The sequence below is a fragment of the Equus przewalskii genome, chromosome 25 (assembly GCF_037783145.1).
Source record: "Equus przewalskii isolate Varuska chromosome 25, EquPr2, whole genome shotgun sequence".
Lineage (NCBI taxonomy): Eukaryota > Metazoa > Chordata > Mammalia > Perissodactyla > Equidae > Equus > Equus przewalskii.
In genome coordinates, this window is record NC_091855.1 from 20,053,103 (window position 1) to 20,068,930 (window position 15,828).

The window sequence follows — 15,828 nt, forward strand, 5'->3', positions numbered from 1 at the left end:
TCCCCCAATCTGAGACCAGGTGCCCAGACAGCTTCGAGGTCCAGAGGGCGTCAAGTCTCATCTTGGCGCCAGGTCAGTGATTAGGCAGCAGTGCCTTCCAGTTGGGCAGCGCTATTTCTTTAGAGAGATAGTACAATAAAGATATTATTTCTTGTTGTTAGTGACCTCCAGTCGATTCCACTCCTAGCGACGCTGTGTACAGCAGAGCAGAAGCTGCCGGGTCTTTTTGCGCCATCCTCGCACCTTCCGGGGCTATATCAAACAATGTTCCTCTGCTTGCCATTCATGGGGTTTTGATAGCCAGTTTTTTCAGGTCCTTCCTAGTCTGAGTCTGGAAGCTCTGCTAAAACCCTGTCCCCCATGGGTGGCCCTGCTGGTATTTGAAATATCAGTGACATAGTTTTCAGCATCACAGCAACATGCAGCTGATGAGAACTGACAGGTGGTGTGGTTCCCTTACCAGGAAGCGAACCCTGGCCACGGCGCTGAGTGCCAAATCTTAACCACTAGAGCACCAGGGCTGGCTGGGGGGGGAGGATCTGCAATAAGACACTCCCTGCCCTCAAGTCACCAAGAGAATCGCAATATAGTGAAGAAATGTGTTCCATCAGTTATGTGACCTTGGGCAACTTCACATCTCCAAGCTTGCTTTTTTTTAATTGTAAAGTTATGGGAATATGACCATCACGGATAACAGCTAACATTTATTGAGTGTTGTGGCACTGTGTGGCACTGTTGTGGCACTGTGCTAAAAGCTGTCTTTCCATGTGTCATCACTCTTAATCCTCATATTATTCCCATTTTGTAGAAGGAACTGAGATACAGAGAGGTTAAGTAACCTGTTCACTGTTACATAGCTAGTAAGGGGAGCTGGGAGTCAAACCTGGCAATCTGGCTCCAGATCTTTTTCACAGAGCAGGATGTGTTGGGGCTAAGAGATCACATGGCTGGAGACCCAGGTGTATGTAGGGTAGAAGCAGGAGGAGACGGGGCCGCAAATGTTTTATAGAGTTTGGCTTTTCCTGTGGGCAGTGGAAAATTATTGGAGATTTTTAAGCAGAGGAGTATATGATTAGTGTGACTGCATGTCCCGATTTGCTGGGGAAGTCCCTATTTGCGCCTTTTTTCCCCAGCGTAATTGAGAGAGCCTTCTTTTGCTCAAGTGCCCAGCTCAGACAATAAACATATGGTCACCTTACATAAGACCAAAGTTATATTTTACAAAAAGAACTCTGATGACAGTGTGGAGGACAAAGACTGGAGGCTGGGAGACTAGTTAGGAGGCAATTTATATTCTAAGAAAAGTAGAGACACTGGGGTACTATGAGTGTGAGTGTAGAGGAGGTCCAGATTTAAGAAATCCATACAAGGAACACTTAGAACTTTTTGTGATCATTTGGAATATGGTTGGTGAGGTAAATGTGAGAGTCCAGGAAGCTCACCTTTTTAAATAGGTGGATAGTGATAGCAAATGTAGGAGGAAGAGGATTGCTAGGGGAGGGTCAGAGGTGAGAAGGCTAATGAGTTCACATTCCTCTGACCTCTCTACAGGTCATCAATGTTCCTTTAAAAGGATGATATTGTACACTGCGTAACATTCCACATCAGGTCTGAAGAGGAGAGTATGAGGGGACTTCTGTCCCCCTACATCTGGATCCAATATTTCTGTTAGTGTGCCAGCCGGCGAGATTGTCTGCTTATACTGAGCTCACACTTAACTGAACCTCTTTTTCATATCCCATCTAATCCAAAGTAACACAGCTCTCCCACCAGATCGTATCACTCCTTATTTTGTTCACAATGCTCATCTCTGAAATACTGATGTCTTGTTCATTATGTTTACTTTCTTGACTCTCTCATTCATCAGAATGTAAGCTCTATGAGAGCCTGGGATTTGCACCCTTGTTCACAGCTCTATATCAGCAGTACCTGGTAAAGTGCTTGATATTATAGGCTTAACAATTATTTGTTGAATGACTATCAGGTCAGTATTACCTCATATGTATATAACATTTTTTAAACCTCAGTGCAAGACTGACTGATAATGCCTGTTAAATTTTATTTTGTTTGTTTCATTCCAGGGTTCTAGATTATAAGGATATTTTTGAATTTTCAATTCATTCATTCAACAAACACCGAGTACCAACTTGTGCTAGGTTACAACAGGGAACAAAATAAACATGGTTCCTACTCTCGTGGAGCTTACAGTCCACATGACAGACAAATAACCAGGCAACTACTACAGTGTATAAGTGCTATTAGAAGGAAAGTACAAGCTTCTAGAAAGGCATTAGGAGGAGCATCTTTCCAAGCCAAACTTGCTGGGTTAGGGAAGGCTTCCTGGAGGAATATCCAAAATGTTAAGTCAGTGATGGCTAACCAAAGTAGGCTATTCCACCTACCACCTCCTATGAATTAGAAGACATTTTGAGAATAGGTATTGTTTCTTATTTATCTGGGTCTACTCCAGAGTTTAGCCCAGCACATTAAACAGATGTTCAATAAATGTTTTTTTGAATTACAAGATGGAAAAAATAGTTATTTAAAATCAGAAATATTGACTTTCATTTAGAGAAGCTGAAGCCAAAGCTTAAAAATTCATTTTTCTGGCATCTTTGCAAGGAGGAACTAAATCATTTTCTGTAACCTGGTTAGCCTGATATTGTGAATTGTTCTAGTTACAATGTATAGATACAAACTTAACAGACAAACGTCCTTTTCCATCTTAGAGAATACAGAACAGAAACCCTCATGCTCACTTCTTTATTATACTGGATATAAATGAGACTAAATATCTGACCTTTGAATATTTATAAACCCAGAAATACTGAACATTCCAAAGCTATAACTGATTTTAAAGTGCCTTTGGTCAAAAATGGATTATTTCCATGTCATATTTTAACAAGTGAATAGTTAGGATGCTATATAGTAGAAGTTTCCACTTGTGAATGGCAGATCCCCAGGGGCCATTGTTACTGTAAAAGTTAAAGAATTTACCAAAGTACCAAGCAAAGTCTGTATCTATTCTCTGTTCAATATGATAGCCACTAGCTACATGCACCTACTGAACACTTGAATTGTGGCTTGTCTGAATGGAGATGTGCTATAGCTAGCTCTAAAATGCACACTAGATTTCAAAGACTATATTCAAAAAAGAATGTAGGGGCTAGCCCGGTGGCACAGCAGTTAAGTTTGCATGTTCTGCTTCGGCGGCCAGGGGTTTACGGGTTCAGATCTTGGGTGTGGACCTATGCAATGCTTGTCCAGCCATGCTGTGGTGGGCATCCTACATATAAAGTAGAGAAAGATGGGCACAGATGTTAGCTCAGGGCCAGTCTTCCTCAGCAAAAAAGAGGAGGATTGGTGGCAGATGTTAGCTCAGGACTAATCTTCCTAAAAAAAAAAAGGGGGCACAGCAGTTAAGTTCACACGTTCTGCTACGGCAGCCTGGGGTTCCCCAGTTCAGATCCCCGGTGCGGACATGGCACCGCTTGGCAAGCCATGCTGTGGCAGGCGTCCCACATATAAAGTAGAGGAAGATGGGCATAGATGTTAGCTCAGGGCTAGTATTCCTCAGCAAAAAGAGGAGGATTGGTAGCAGATGTTAGCTCAGGGCTAATCTTCCTCAAAAAAAAAAAGTAAAACAGGGGCTGGCCCCGTGGCCGAGTGGTTAAGTCCGTGCGCTCCGCTGCAGGCGGCCCAGTGTTTCGTTGGTTCGACATGGCACTGCTCATCAAACCACGCTGAGGCAGCATCCCACATGCTACAACTAGAAGGACCCACAACGAAGAATATACAACTATGTACTGGGGGGCTTTGGGGAGAAAAAGGAAAAAATAAAAAAAAAAAATCTTTAAAAAAAAAAAAAGTAAAACATCTCATTAATCGTGTTTATATTGACTACAGGTTAAAATGCTATTTTGGATATATTACACTAACTATATCGAGCTGGCCCGGTGGCACAGCAGTTAAGTTTGCATGCTCCACTTTGGTGGCCCGGGGTTCGCCAGTTCAGATCCCAGGTGCAGACCTATGTGCCGCTTGTCAAGCCGTGCTGTGGCACGCGTCCCAGATATAAAGTAGAGGAAGATGGGCAGGGATGTTAGCTCAGGGTCAGTCTTCCTCAGCAAAAAAAGAGGAGGATTGGCAGCAGACATTAGCTTAGGGCTAATCTTCCTCAAAAGAAAAACATTAAAAAATAAATAGACTAAATATATTATTAAAATTAATTTCACCCGTTTCTTTTTACTTGTCTAATGTGGTGCTAGAAAATTTAAAATTATACATGGGACTCATGTTATGTGGGACGCCACTGCAACAGACTGAATAATTTGCAGAAGATGTACTACCATTTGGTACGAATGTGATACTGTTGAGACTATTAAATTTAGTTATAAGTTTTGAATTCATTATTTATGTCCTCTAAAAGTAAAACATAAGTGAGAAATAAGAAGTTTTCGATGTTAAAATATTTATACTCAAATACTGGGAACCACTACTTTATAGACTATAGAGTCACTGACAAATTTATTATGTTTTTTGGGGGAAATGGAGGTAGGGGGTAAATAAGAGGCTAGCCAGTGAATGTGCAAAGCACTTGAAGTTGACTCTTGGAAAGAGGCTTTATGAAAAATGTTCAACCACAAGTAAAAGGAGATGGGGTTCACCCCATCACCTTCAGCTGCTGGGATAGGGTTTTGCATAGATGTGATGGGCCAAAAAAGCAAGTCCTGAGGGGTTCTAACTTGGGAGGGGTATTTTAAGGATGGAGGGCAAGGGAGATCCTCTGTGGGAATAATTCCAATAGCAATTTCCAAAAGAGAGATGCTGACAGAGAGTGCCTGGCTTACAGAACCCTATTTGGTCTTTCTGAAGATGTATAATTAAGCATCATTATTTTTAAATACATCTTGTATAATTTACATATTTACATATAAAATATAATAAACTTTTACTAGCTCACATAAACTTTATCCATCTGGCGTAAATTATGGACAACAATGTTTTTTCTCTATTTCATCACATATAATTTGCCATGCTTTAAAACTGAGGAATATGCAGGGATTATTACCAATCCAGACAAAGAGGTACTCAAGAGTAACAGAAAAATACACCTAAAATGGTTTCTGCTAGCCTTTATTTGAGAAAATTTACACAAAAAATTCCCAATCCAACACTTACAAGTGAATCCGTATAAATCCACATGCCTCTTTCCATTAAACAGAAAAACGGCTTATGATGGGGTTTATGACAATGGTATAACAAAACTTACTTAAACCGGATCATTCTCATCTATATTACACAGATGGTGTCGAATAACAGGCTCAAAAATGAAGGAAAGCAGATAACATCCTCGTTTTTAAAGCTGATTTGCTCTTGCACTAGCCTTTTATCAAGGCAAATAATTTTAACTTTTAGATAAATCAAGGTGTAATATCAATGAACTTTAAACCAAAAACACAAATGTCCGAGCTGGTTGTTTTGGCATGAGTGAAAGGGAAAGGACATGAAAGAATTTCAGTTTCACAAAGTCACATTTGGGAACGAAAACATCAGCAAAATAAAATATTGTCCTGTCCTATCTTCTTGACATGTTGTCAGAACAGAAGACTATAACCAACTAAGTGGCTTTCATTGCTGCTAAAAAGTGGAAAGGCACCAATCAGAAATATGAAAGCATATCTTGTTAGGCTAAATGGTACAGATTAGAATTTCACCTTTAAACATCTAAGGATAGAACTTAACGCACAAATTTGGTTATTCTTTTCCCTACTTGGATGCATCCTCTGTCGGTTAGTATAGGTAATCCCACAGATAGGCCTGCTCAACATCTGCTGCCCCTAGGGCGAGGATTCAGCTGCCTGGTTCTCAGAACAGTACCTATCAGTTCTTAACAGCAGATGGCAGTGTTGCACAAATTAATGAAAGAACCACTTTCATGCCACACCAGAGGAATTCATACAGGGAGTCAAAATAAAGGGGAAAAAAGGCTTTTGGGTTCCCAGGAGGTGAAACATTAACAGAACAGCCTGAGATTTTAACAACATAACTCACTCCCTCTTCCACCTTTGTACTTTATCCAGGTCATCACAGCAGTGTTCTCTGTTAACTCTGAAGTGCTGCTTAACTGCAAGCTGCATGGCCCTAAATCCTATAATTCTTGCACTGCAATTAGCCAAGCCCTCTAACAGTCAGCAGGGTTAAAAAAGAGATTACAGAAAGGACAAACTTCTACCCACTTTCCTGGGAGAACTGGGAAAGTTTCGTGATAGTATTTTTCCTAACTGTTTAACAAACATGGTCATTTGTATCCACACTTTCTCTTATTTACATTAGTATTAGCCTTTAGGCACCGCCAATTCCCACAGCAATTCTTGGCTTTGCTTTCACAACATGTATTTTCAAGTATTTAGTCCATTCATGATCCTCCCAGATGTGTTATTTTTTATACCTCATATGTCTTAATTTTCTAGATGGAATACATAAGGACTAGATGGAATTAAGTCAGTGACTGGCCATGTAAGATGACTTAAGTTTTACTTATTTTTTCCTTGATAGAAGTTATGTTACAAATTCAAGCAGCAACATATCTGACAAAGGACTTGTACCTAGGATATATAAGGAACTCTCAAAACTCAACAGTAAAAAGAACATACAATCTAATAAGAAAACGGGCAAAGGACACGAACAGGTATTTCACTGCGGAAGATATACAGATGGCAAATAAGCACATGAAAAGATAGTCAACATTACTAGCCATTAGGAAAATGCAAATTAAAACCATGAGGTATCATTATACTCACCTATCAGAATGACTAAAAAAATAATAATATAGCAAATACTGGTGAGGATGCAGAGAAACTGGATTGGTCATACATTTCTAGTGGGAACATAAAATGGCACAGTCACTCTGGAAAAAGAGTAGCAGTTTCTTACAAAAATGAACACGTGCTTACCATGGAACCTAGCAATTGCCCTCTTGGGCAATTATTGCAGACAAATGAAAATTTATGTTCACATAAAAACCTGTTCATGAATGTTAACAATAGCTTTATTATTAATGGCCCAAAACTGAAAACAACCCCAATGTCCTTCAGTAGGTGAATGGTTAAAAAAAACTGGTACATCCATACCACGAAATACTACTGAGCAAGAAAAAGGAACAAACTCTTGATACATGCAACAACTTGAATGGATTTCAAGGGAATTATGCTGAGTGAAAAAAGTCAATCTCAAAGGTTACATACTATATGATTCCATTTATATGACATTCTTGAAATGGCAAAATTAGAGATGGAGAACAGATGAGTGGTTGCCAGAGGATGGGGCTTGGTGGTAAAGAAGGGAGGTGGCTGTGGCTGTGGCTGTAAAAGGGGAGCACAAGGGATCTGTGTGATGGAACTGTTCCGCACCTTGCTGTGGTGGTCACACAAATCTACACGTGATAAAATTGCATAGAACTAAACACAATTACACAAAAAGAAAAAAGATCAAGCAGTTGAGCACAAATATTTTAATTCTCTAAAATGAAATTTTAATTTTCTTTTAATTTCTTTTAAAAGAAATGAAATTTCTTTTAATTTTATCTAGAGTTCAGAGCTCACTTCTATGAGGTGTCACATCCATCACCCTTTTAAGCGACATAAAATTATGAAAGGATATCACCAGAAGCCACCTAAACACTTCAACTAAGGGTCAAGAGAAAGTTAGGGATGTTTGCACATGGAAATCCAAAGAGGACAATCAGAATGAAACAGTTCAACATGGTCACACAAATCTCGATAAAGGAACTAGAGTGGAAGCCCAAGCTGGTGAGCAAGTGGGAGAAGAAAAGAAAACATGGTTCAAACAGATCATATGAGGAAACCCAGTACAAATGCTGGCTTTGGCATTATCTAGGTAACCCCTATTTTTTGTCATAGGTGACTCTAATAATGTCCCATTGTTGCAAAACCAGTTCAAATCCTACCAAGTTAAAAAGAAGTCCTCACTGACTTGCTGGGTGTAGGTGGTAACCCATGTCCTCCCACACCAAAAGAGATCAGTTCTGGCAAGCAAGTTCCAACATGCCTTGATGGTGCAGTTGGTAGGATGTCTTAGGCCAGGCATGTCCCAGAGATGTTCTGCTGGCTGAGACAGGTGGGAGGAGACTGGGCCTGATTACTCAATCAACTTCTTGGCCTTGAAGAAGCGACGCAGGTAGAAGACCTGCCAGGTGGCTAGTCCAATGAGGCAGAACATTGAAAAGATGCTGAAGTACAGGACCCGAGTGTTCGTTGACTCTAAAAACACAAAAGCATTGTAAATGTAATGAAGTGAGGCACAGCAGGCTAACCAACTGCCAGGCGGAAAAGGCAATTAACTTCACTCTATTCCTAGGCCTAACAGTAGAATTTCAGATAGTTTTTTCTTAAATTTTCATTATTCTATATATAAATGTTAAAAATTACAAAGATTAGTACTATCAATTTGATACACTAAAAGCTAACTGTGTCTCACAGAAGAAATTTCTATTCCCTTGAAATCTAACCAGGCTCATTTACCTGTAGCAGCAACAACACCGAAGTAAGCAATTATCCTTCCATACAACCTCCCTTCAGCAAACTGAGAAAAGGGTACACCAGAATTTAAAGTTTGGGAATCTGTCTCCTATTGGTTCACTTATTGAGAAACAAAAGCCGCCTTCCTCTCACCATTGGTGTCCCGCATCTCTTCCTCTCGCTTCTTCATGTAGGCAAAATCATTCACGATAGACTCTGAAAGGTCTTCTAGGCGTCGTAACTCTACCTCTAAAGGTTTGAGCTTCTCAACTTTTGCAATCTGAAAAAGAAAGGACTTATGAACCCGCTTCCTGAAAAAACTGCTCTGGTCAAGAACAAAAGACAAAAGAGGAGTCTTTCAAAAACTTTCACCAAAATTAAAATCTCTTCTGTCATTACTACAACATATTTTAAAATCTGGGCTTCTCCCCTTCCCTACAAACTGTTTATATATTTCCATCTCACACTTTTTTAATACTTTAATTTTGATTAAAACCTCCTTACAAGTACTTTAATATGGTAGGCTGTAAAGTAAGACATACTATTTTCCCAATATTTCTGACTTTAATAAATCACTTCACTTTGCCCTTCCACTCATGTCTAAGAAATAAACAAATACTCTTAGAATAAGTGTTTTTTTTTTTAACACTTTAATACTCTTACAACAATGCTTTTTTGAGTGCTCACTATGTACAAGGCACTAAGATCAGTTATGATCTCTGCTCCTAAGAAGCTCACAGCCTGGTGGGGAGACTCACATAAGCAGCTATAACCATAATATAAGGCATTATGTAGTAACTTTTACAACGAAGGTACACATTAAAAGTGGAATAGAAAGAAAGTAGCACGAGATTAATTATAGTTGGAAGTTATAAGCTGAACACGAAGTGGGTGAGTTAGGTCTCACAGGTTGCGCAGGATTTTGAAAGAGATGAGAGAAAGACATTCAAGGCTGAGGGGAACTTGCAAACCAAAACATGATGGGAAGAAAGTGCAGGCCGTGTTTAGAAGACCATGAGTAGTCTAGTCATAAGCAGACTGACGTGCATGCGCGTGCACACACTAATGTGTCAACACACACGTTTGGGGGAAGGTGGTGGGTAATAGCAAATGAAGTGTCAAAAGGTAGGCTAGAGCTAAACTGAGGAAGAAGATGAAGAAGGTAGCATAATGAATTAGACCTATTAGTATATACCTAGAATGTGATATGTATTTTGTATCTTGTAATCTCACTTAATCCTCATAACCCTATATAAGGTGAATATTATTATCCCTAAATTTTTCAGATGAGGAAATTAGGCTTAGAGTGTTAAATAACCTGTCCAAGGTCTCAGAGCTTGGTGGAGCTGGGACTGGAATCCAAATCTGAGTTTAGATTTTATTCTGTAAGCACTAAAAATTCGATGAAGAAAACCAGTTGACTACACTTAATTTTTCTGCATCAAAGGTGAAGTAAACGAGCTATATTTGGCCACAAGGATCTGGGTAAGTTGTCCAATTTATCACACTTCCTAGGTTTCATACTGCTATTATTCTAATTTTTACAGACTAATAGAGTAAAATTTTACGGGGTTGGCCCAGTGGCCCAGCGGTTAAGTTTGCAGCGGTTAAGTTTTGGTGGCCTGGGGTTCACCGGTTCGGATCCTGGGTGCGGACATGGCACCGCTTGGCAAAAGCCATGCTGTGGTAGGCGTCCCACATATAAAGCAGAGGAAGATGGGCACGGATGTTAGCTCAGGGCCAGTCTTCCTCAGCAAAAAGAGGAGGTTTGGCAGTGGTTAGCTCAGGGCTAATCTTCCTGAAAAAAAGAGTAAAATTTTAAAACAAATTATCCTACGTATTCTCAGGAAGACCCTCTTCACTTTCCCAGGACTAAGCATTTGGTGAGTATCATCAAGACTTTATATCATACTACAAAAAGCTGACAAGAAAACCTCTATCAAGACCCCTGCTGCCTGTTGTTCTGTTCTTCTAAACATCTGACTTAACATTCAAAGTATCTGTAAGAATGTGAAATTATACACGTTTCACGAAGGCAGGCCATATTCTTCTAGTCTACTCTCTTCCATGGCTGGAAAAATGTGTTTTGCCAACAGCTTGATAAAAGCAAAGCCTATCTGACAATGTGTACCACAGGACCTCCGCTAGGGGGTGGCATTCCCCTTGCAGGCTGCATTTAGCTGTTAAATAATCAACGAGTATTAGAACTACAAGGGACTTCATTTTATTTTACAAATGAGGAAACTGAAGAGTCCATGAAGTTACTCAGTCCTTTGGGTGGAAGACCAAGACTAGCAGAACCATGGTCTCGACTCCCTCCCCAGGGTCCCCAAAGCATTTTTTCAGCATCAAACCTTAAAGCTCTGCTGTAATGCAAGTGTGTATATAAATCCTACCTCTCAAGCCTTAACCATGAAGCCTCCTTTAACCACTCCTATCCACGCTGATTCCATCTTCCCTAAAGCCCTACAGCACTTAGACTGTGCCACACAATTAACACTCCATCACACATCGTTTTAATTTTTATTGTTCCTCCACCAATATGGCCCTTGAACTCAAGAAACTTAAAACGCTATGCACTTTGTATAGTCCCACACACCCGACATACGGTGAACACTTCTAACTGTTATGCCCACTCTATGCCTTCTTCAATGGAGCCAACTTTCTCATAGCAGACAGTAAGTGCCGCTGGCCCCCTGAAGCAAGTGCTTCCTGCATGGTAAGAGCACTCTGCATCTACCTTCACTCAGAATTCATTTTCACAAGGCCCACTGCCTAGGAGAAAGTCTTCTCTACCACAGTATCTATCACTCTCATCTGTAAAGTAGGTACTGTCTATAAAACCTAAAAGTTATAAAGCCTTTCCTTGCATATCTACACACCTCCAAAATAACTGTAAAATTACTCTTCTTAAACTATATCCAAATCTTCCACTCCTCTAATGATGATTTGAATCTAAAGAGTTCGGAGTTATATGTAATCGTACCAAGGAAAGGTGTTAATTCTGAAAAACTGCTTCTTAAAATGCATGTGAATCCAGCCTCTAGAGAACCACTCGATTCTTTTCCTTGGTGGAACACTGAGACTCAAGAGAAAAGCTTCTTGTGGTAAGCCAAACTCAGTCAAATTACTTTGTTACCTCCACACCACTCATCACAGCCCCTGCATATTTGAGAAGCACCACAACAAAAGTGGAGACCATCTAGTCTAACGCAATCACGATAAAGCAGACAGACCTACAGCCAAGGACAAGTCTATTTGTGTAGGGGTATGTGAATCACAGCTCTCTTCACAGAAGCTCAAAAGGTCAACAGTGTGCCAAAATAAGTCCAGGTAACACTGCCAATCTTAAGGCTAAATGAAATTTAGCAACATCTCATTTACTCTGTCATAGCCATTTGGCAGTTTCCAGAAAGAGTAGGAGAAGGGAGCTAAAATCTACTGAACTGACCAACTATGTGTCAGGTGCCTTACCCATGTTAGTTCATTTCACTTATGTCATGAATGGGACTTTGGACTAGTATATAGAACCCGAGTTCCTCCTTCCCGAAGGCATTCCGAGAAATAAAACTTTTGGAAAGTCTTCAGCTGTTGCTCCAACCAGGTAACTGTGTTTTCGGTGTATCTGTTGATAGCAAATGACAGACTAATAGAACTCTAGGCAAAATGGGATTTTTCGTTGTGCTGAAGATGCTGAGATCCACAGCAAGTCGGGACATACAAAGCCCATGAGTTAGAGGATGCGTCAGATAGCTGCTCCTTTGTGGGACAGCAATTGTCTCCATTCTCACAACTGCAACATTAGATGGTAAGTCCCTGCAAACAGCTGCTCTAGTTCACAGACCTCAAACTCAAAAGAAATGGTTCGCTTCACAGATTGATTCTACAAAGATGCCCGCCTCTGACAGGCAAAAGATAGTGCTGAGAGGTCCTTCAAATACGACAGAGGGAGTCAAAGTTGCTTTACTTCTGAGGACACAAGCATTCTTTCTCTTTAAAGAATTCAAACTACAAGACTCTCTGCTTCTTTACAATGTGGCTACCCTTCTGTCTTCCAAATAATATCCCCCTGCATTTGTATTGTGTTTACAAGCAATTCCACATGCATTAACTAATTAAATCCTCCATAACAATTTAGGAGGTAGTGTGGTACTCTGCCCAGCTATTAAGATACTGATTACTACTGAATTTTACAGGACCACACGGGATTTCAGAATTATGAAGCCCACAAATGTGAGAAAGATACATTGGATGCGACGAAAATTAAACAAACGTGCCATTTTCCTGAATCTAAATACTGATGCCAAAGAGCCAAAATCCTCAGGAGATAAAGTCTCTCCATTATCTCAAGGGCCTGAAATTAAATACCTCAAAACCTCTACATATACTCAGTGCTGTCTGGTAATTACCAGGGAACAAGTGCTTCTATTATCCATGTTCTTGTCACAGGCATTAGCCCAGAGACAACTATCAGCTGTTTCAAGGCAAGGTTCAAGGGAGCCTAGACATAGGCTGAGAAAAAGACTCGTCTTTGGCCTGTGTCATAACCACTTCTCCTCCTCTGTCTCAATTCAGTCTGCTTTTTTGGAGGGGAAAAGGGTTAGGTCGCCAAAGAAAGTAGTGGGAGGAGCTTCTTGGTTAAGAAACAGAATTTAGCGCTGTTGTAACCATGTGCGTAAAGCAAAGCTTAGGACGTGCCAGACTTCTGAAGCAGGAAGCAGGCAAAGGAAGCACCGTGGTTTCCTTTCTGCTAGGGATTCCCCTGTTGGGTTAAGCAAAAGGTCAGGAAAGATAAAAATCCTTTCCCGATGTTAACAAAGTCTAAGGATGACGGAAATTGCAGGAAATATAGGAGTTCTAAAATGCTATATGACAGTCATGTCCACATCATTCTATATGTAAACTCACAATCCCATCTGTTTGAGGAGAACAAGCTATGTCTAATGTCTAATCAAGAGCCCTGCTACTTATATTTAATACATATCCCTTAATATAGTGATCATATTAGGGGAAAAAAGCTACAACTGGTAACATTCCACATAGTAGGAATTCAATGAATGCTTGCTTAGAGGATGGACTGAAGTTGAGAATATCGCAGCAGTAATGAAAAACTGAAAATCATTTTACTGATTCACCTCAAAACAACTACATTTTTCTTAGTGTTTTATACCTTACAATAGCACTTTAACATAATCTTACTTACTCACTCACTCACTTCCTCGCTTCGTTATTTATTTAGGTGAGGAAGATTGACCCTGAACTAACATCCACTGCCAATCTTCCTCTTTTCACTTGAGGAAGATTGTCCCTGAGCTAACACCTGTGGCAATCTTCTTCTATTTTGTAGGTACTGATGAGCAGTGTGTAGGTCCGCACCCAGGATCCAAACCCGTGAACCCCAGCCACAGAAGCGGAGCACATGAACTTAACCACTACACCACTGGGCCGGCCCGACATTATCTTATTTAAATATAATTAGGATTCTTATGAATCATGAAAGTTTAAAAGCATTTTTCAGTTTACTCTTAAGTGCATCAAATAAAGAGGCTCCTTGTAAATCAAAGTCTCTACCAGGAATAGTCTTCCGTTCACTACTATGTCACTTGCTCCTGTTTATTGCCTGTTACAAATAACTCAAGCCAGTTTTGTTCAACTGAACACTTGAACTAGGAAAAAGAGGAAAGACCTGAAGAGCTGCAATTGTTGTACTAGTACTTTCTTGTGCAATTAGCCAGTCACTTCCAGTCTTTTTCCATTTTAGGATATTTCCCTTCCCAGTCCTGAATGAAGAAAGAGCAACTTCTCCTGTCCCGTCATTTCTAGAAAATTCTCTTAAATCACTTGAAACAACTTTCCTTTGTTTATTTAGTTTACATTCTTCAAAAGCCATTTACGTTTCCTGTACCCCATCTACTCTTCACAGCCTCAGGTACTGTTGTAAAAAGACTGATCTGGGTAAAAATACTCATCTTTCTGCAAAGATGAATCCTCTAGTCTTAAACAGTTCTTGTGGTTTTTCAAAGGTGCTCTTCATTTGAAAAACCATTTTGCACTGCCCCCAAGTCTCTCATAATAGAGACGAAAAAGGCTCAGTCCTCCTTCCCCTTATTCTACGCACACCTCCACCTCCCCACCACCTAAATGTCACTTTTTATTCTCTACACTACTTCCTGTCAGCAAAAATTACTATTCATTATCACTGTCCCTAGTCTCTTACAGTTTCTTCTTCCATCTTGCTCTCTTCCTTAAAAGTCTGAAATTATTTTAACTAAAAGCTACTTTTGACTATTGTGTGTCTCAAAGACAGCACAAATATTCTAGTCTAAACAGCAGTGAATCCATGCCCTATATACCTGTCAGTCTGGGAATAAAAGCCTTAGGAATTAAAAACAAATCATTTTTCTTAACCTTGGACATTAACATATAAATGAATTCCAGCTTTTAAAAATTATAAATATGTCTCTATCTGGTGTCTGTCTCAGGAGAACTAATGCATATGTTTGAGTGTTTTATCACACCCGTATTTCTATGGGATGGTTGGTTCAGTCATTTGGCTGACAGCACAGTAAGAATTATTGTTCAAAGTTGTTAATACAACTTTTTATATCAATAAGATTGTAGTTGGTTGTCACATGACTGCTGAGAAAAACCAGTCTTCTGGGAAAAGCACAGCTGGTTGGCTTGACTAGGTCACAGAAAGCTCATAGCACAGCGTGCCACTGCCTCCTCTGGCTGTCACAGCAGGACATACCTCTTCATAATTTTTTGCCTCTACTCCATGCTTCATGTCTAGGATCACGAGTTGGTCAGGTATCCGCCCTGTTCCTGAGAAAAAAAATCAAAGGCTTCATTGTGCGGAATATTTAAAATTCCGGGAAATCACCCACCCACCCTCCCTCTCCCTAACCCCTACTCTCTCAATAGAGGGAAACAGCCGCAACTCCTCCCGCTACTCAGCTGCAGAAAATTCCTGGCTCTGGCTAAAATCACAAGCATTCCAGACAAAGCCTCTATCTGTGTGGGGTGCCGGAAAGCAACAAGAACATGCTGCTGGCAAACATCTCTGAGCAGGCAGGACACAAGATACTGCAGCTGGTACTACAGAGGAAGAGAATAGGAGAAGGAAAAACAGCCTTACTGGATTAGGAAATAAAACTCAAAAGTCAAAACGGTATAAGATGGAGTGGCATATAGACCAATAGGCTGTGGATACCAACTTAAGCTGAAAAAGTACACTTCCACATCTGAAAAGGCTGCCCTGTCAAATTCTGAGAGAAGGACTACTGGG

At 40.2% G+C, this 15,828-nt stretch overlaps 1 protein-coding gene across 1 annotated transcript in view; it reads right to left on the bottom strand.

The window, feature by feature from the left end:
* Window positions 1–5,120: 5,120 nt before the first annotated feature.
* The window catches only part of TMED10 (transmembrane p24 trafficking protein 10), a 31,828-nt gene continuing 21,120 nt past the window's right edge, over window positions 5,121–15,828 (bottom strand). Inside the window, exons 3-5 of the mRNA XM_008516481.2 lie at window positions 15,292–15,365; window positions 8,694–8,820; window positions 5,121–8,282 (exon numbers count right to left, since the gene is read on the bottom strand). Coding sequence (XP_008514703.1) covers window positions 8,161–8,282; window positions 8,694–8,820; window positions 15,292–15,365 — 323 coding nt within the window. The 3' untranslated portion in view covers window positions 5,121–8,160. The remainder of the gene's footprint in view (window positions 8,283–8,693; window positions 8,821–15,291; window positions 15,366–15,828) is intronic.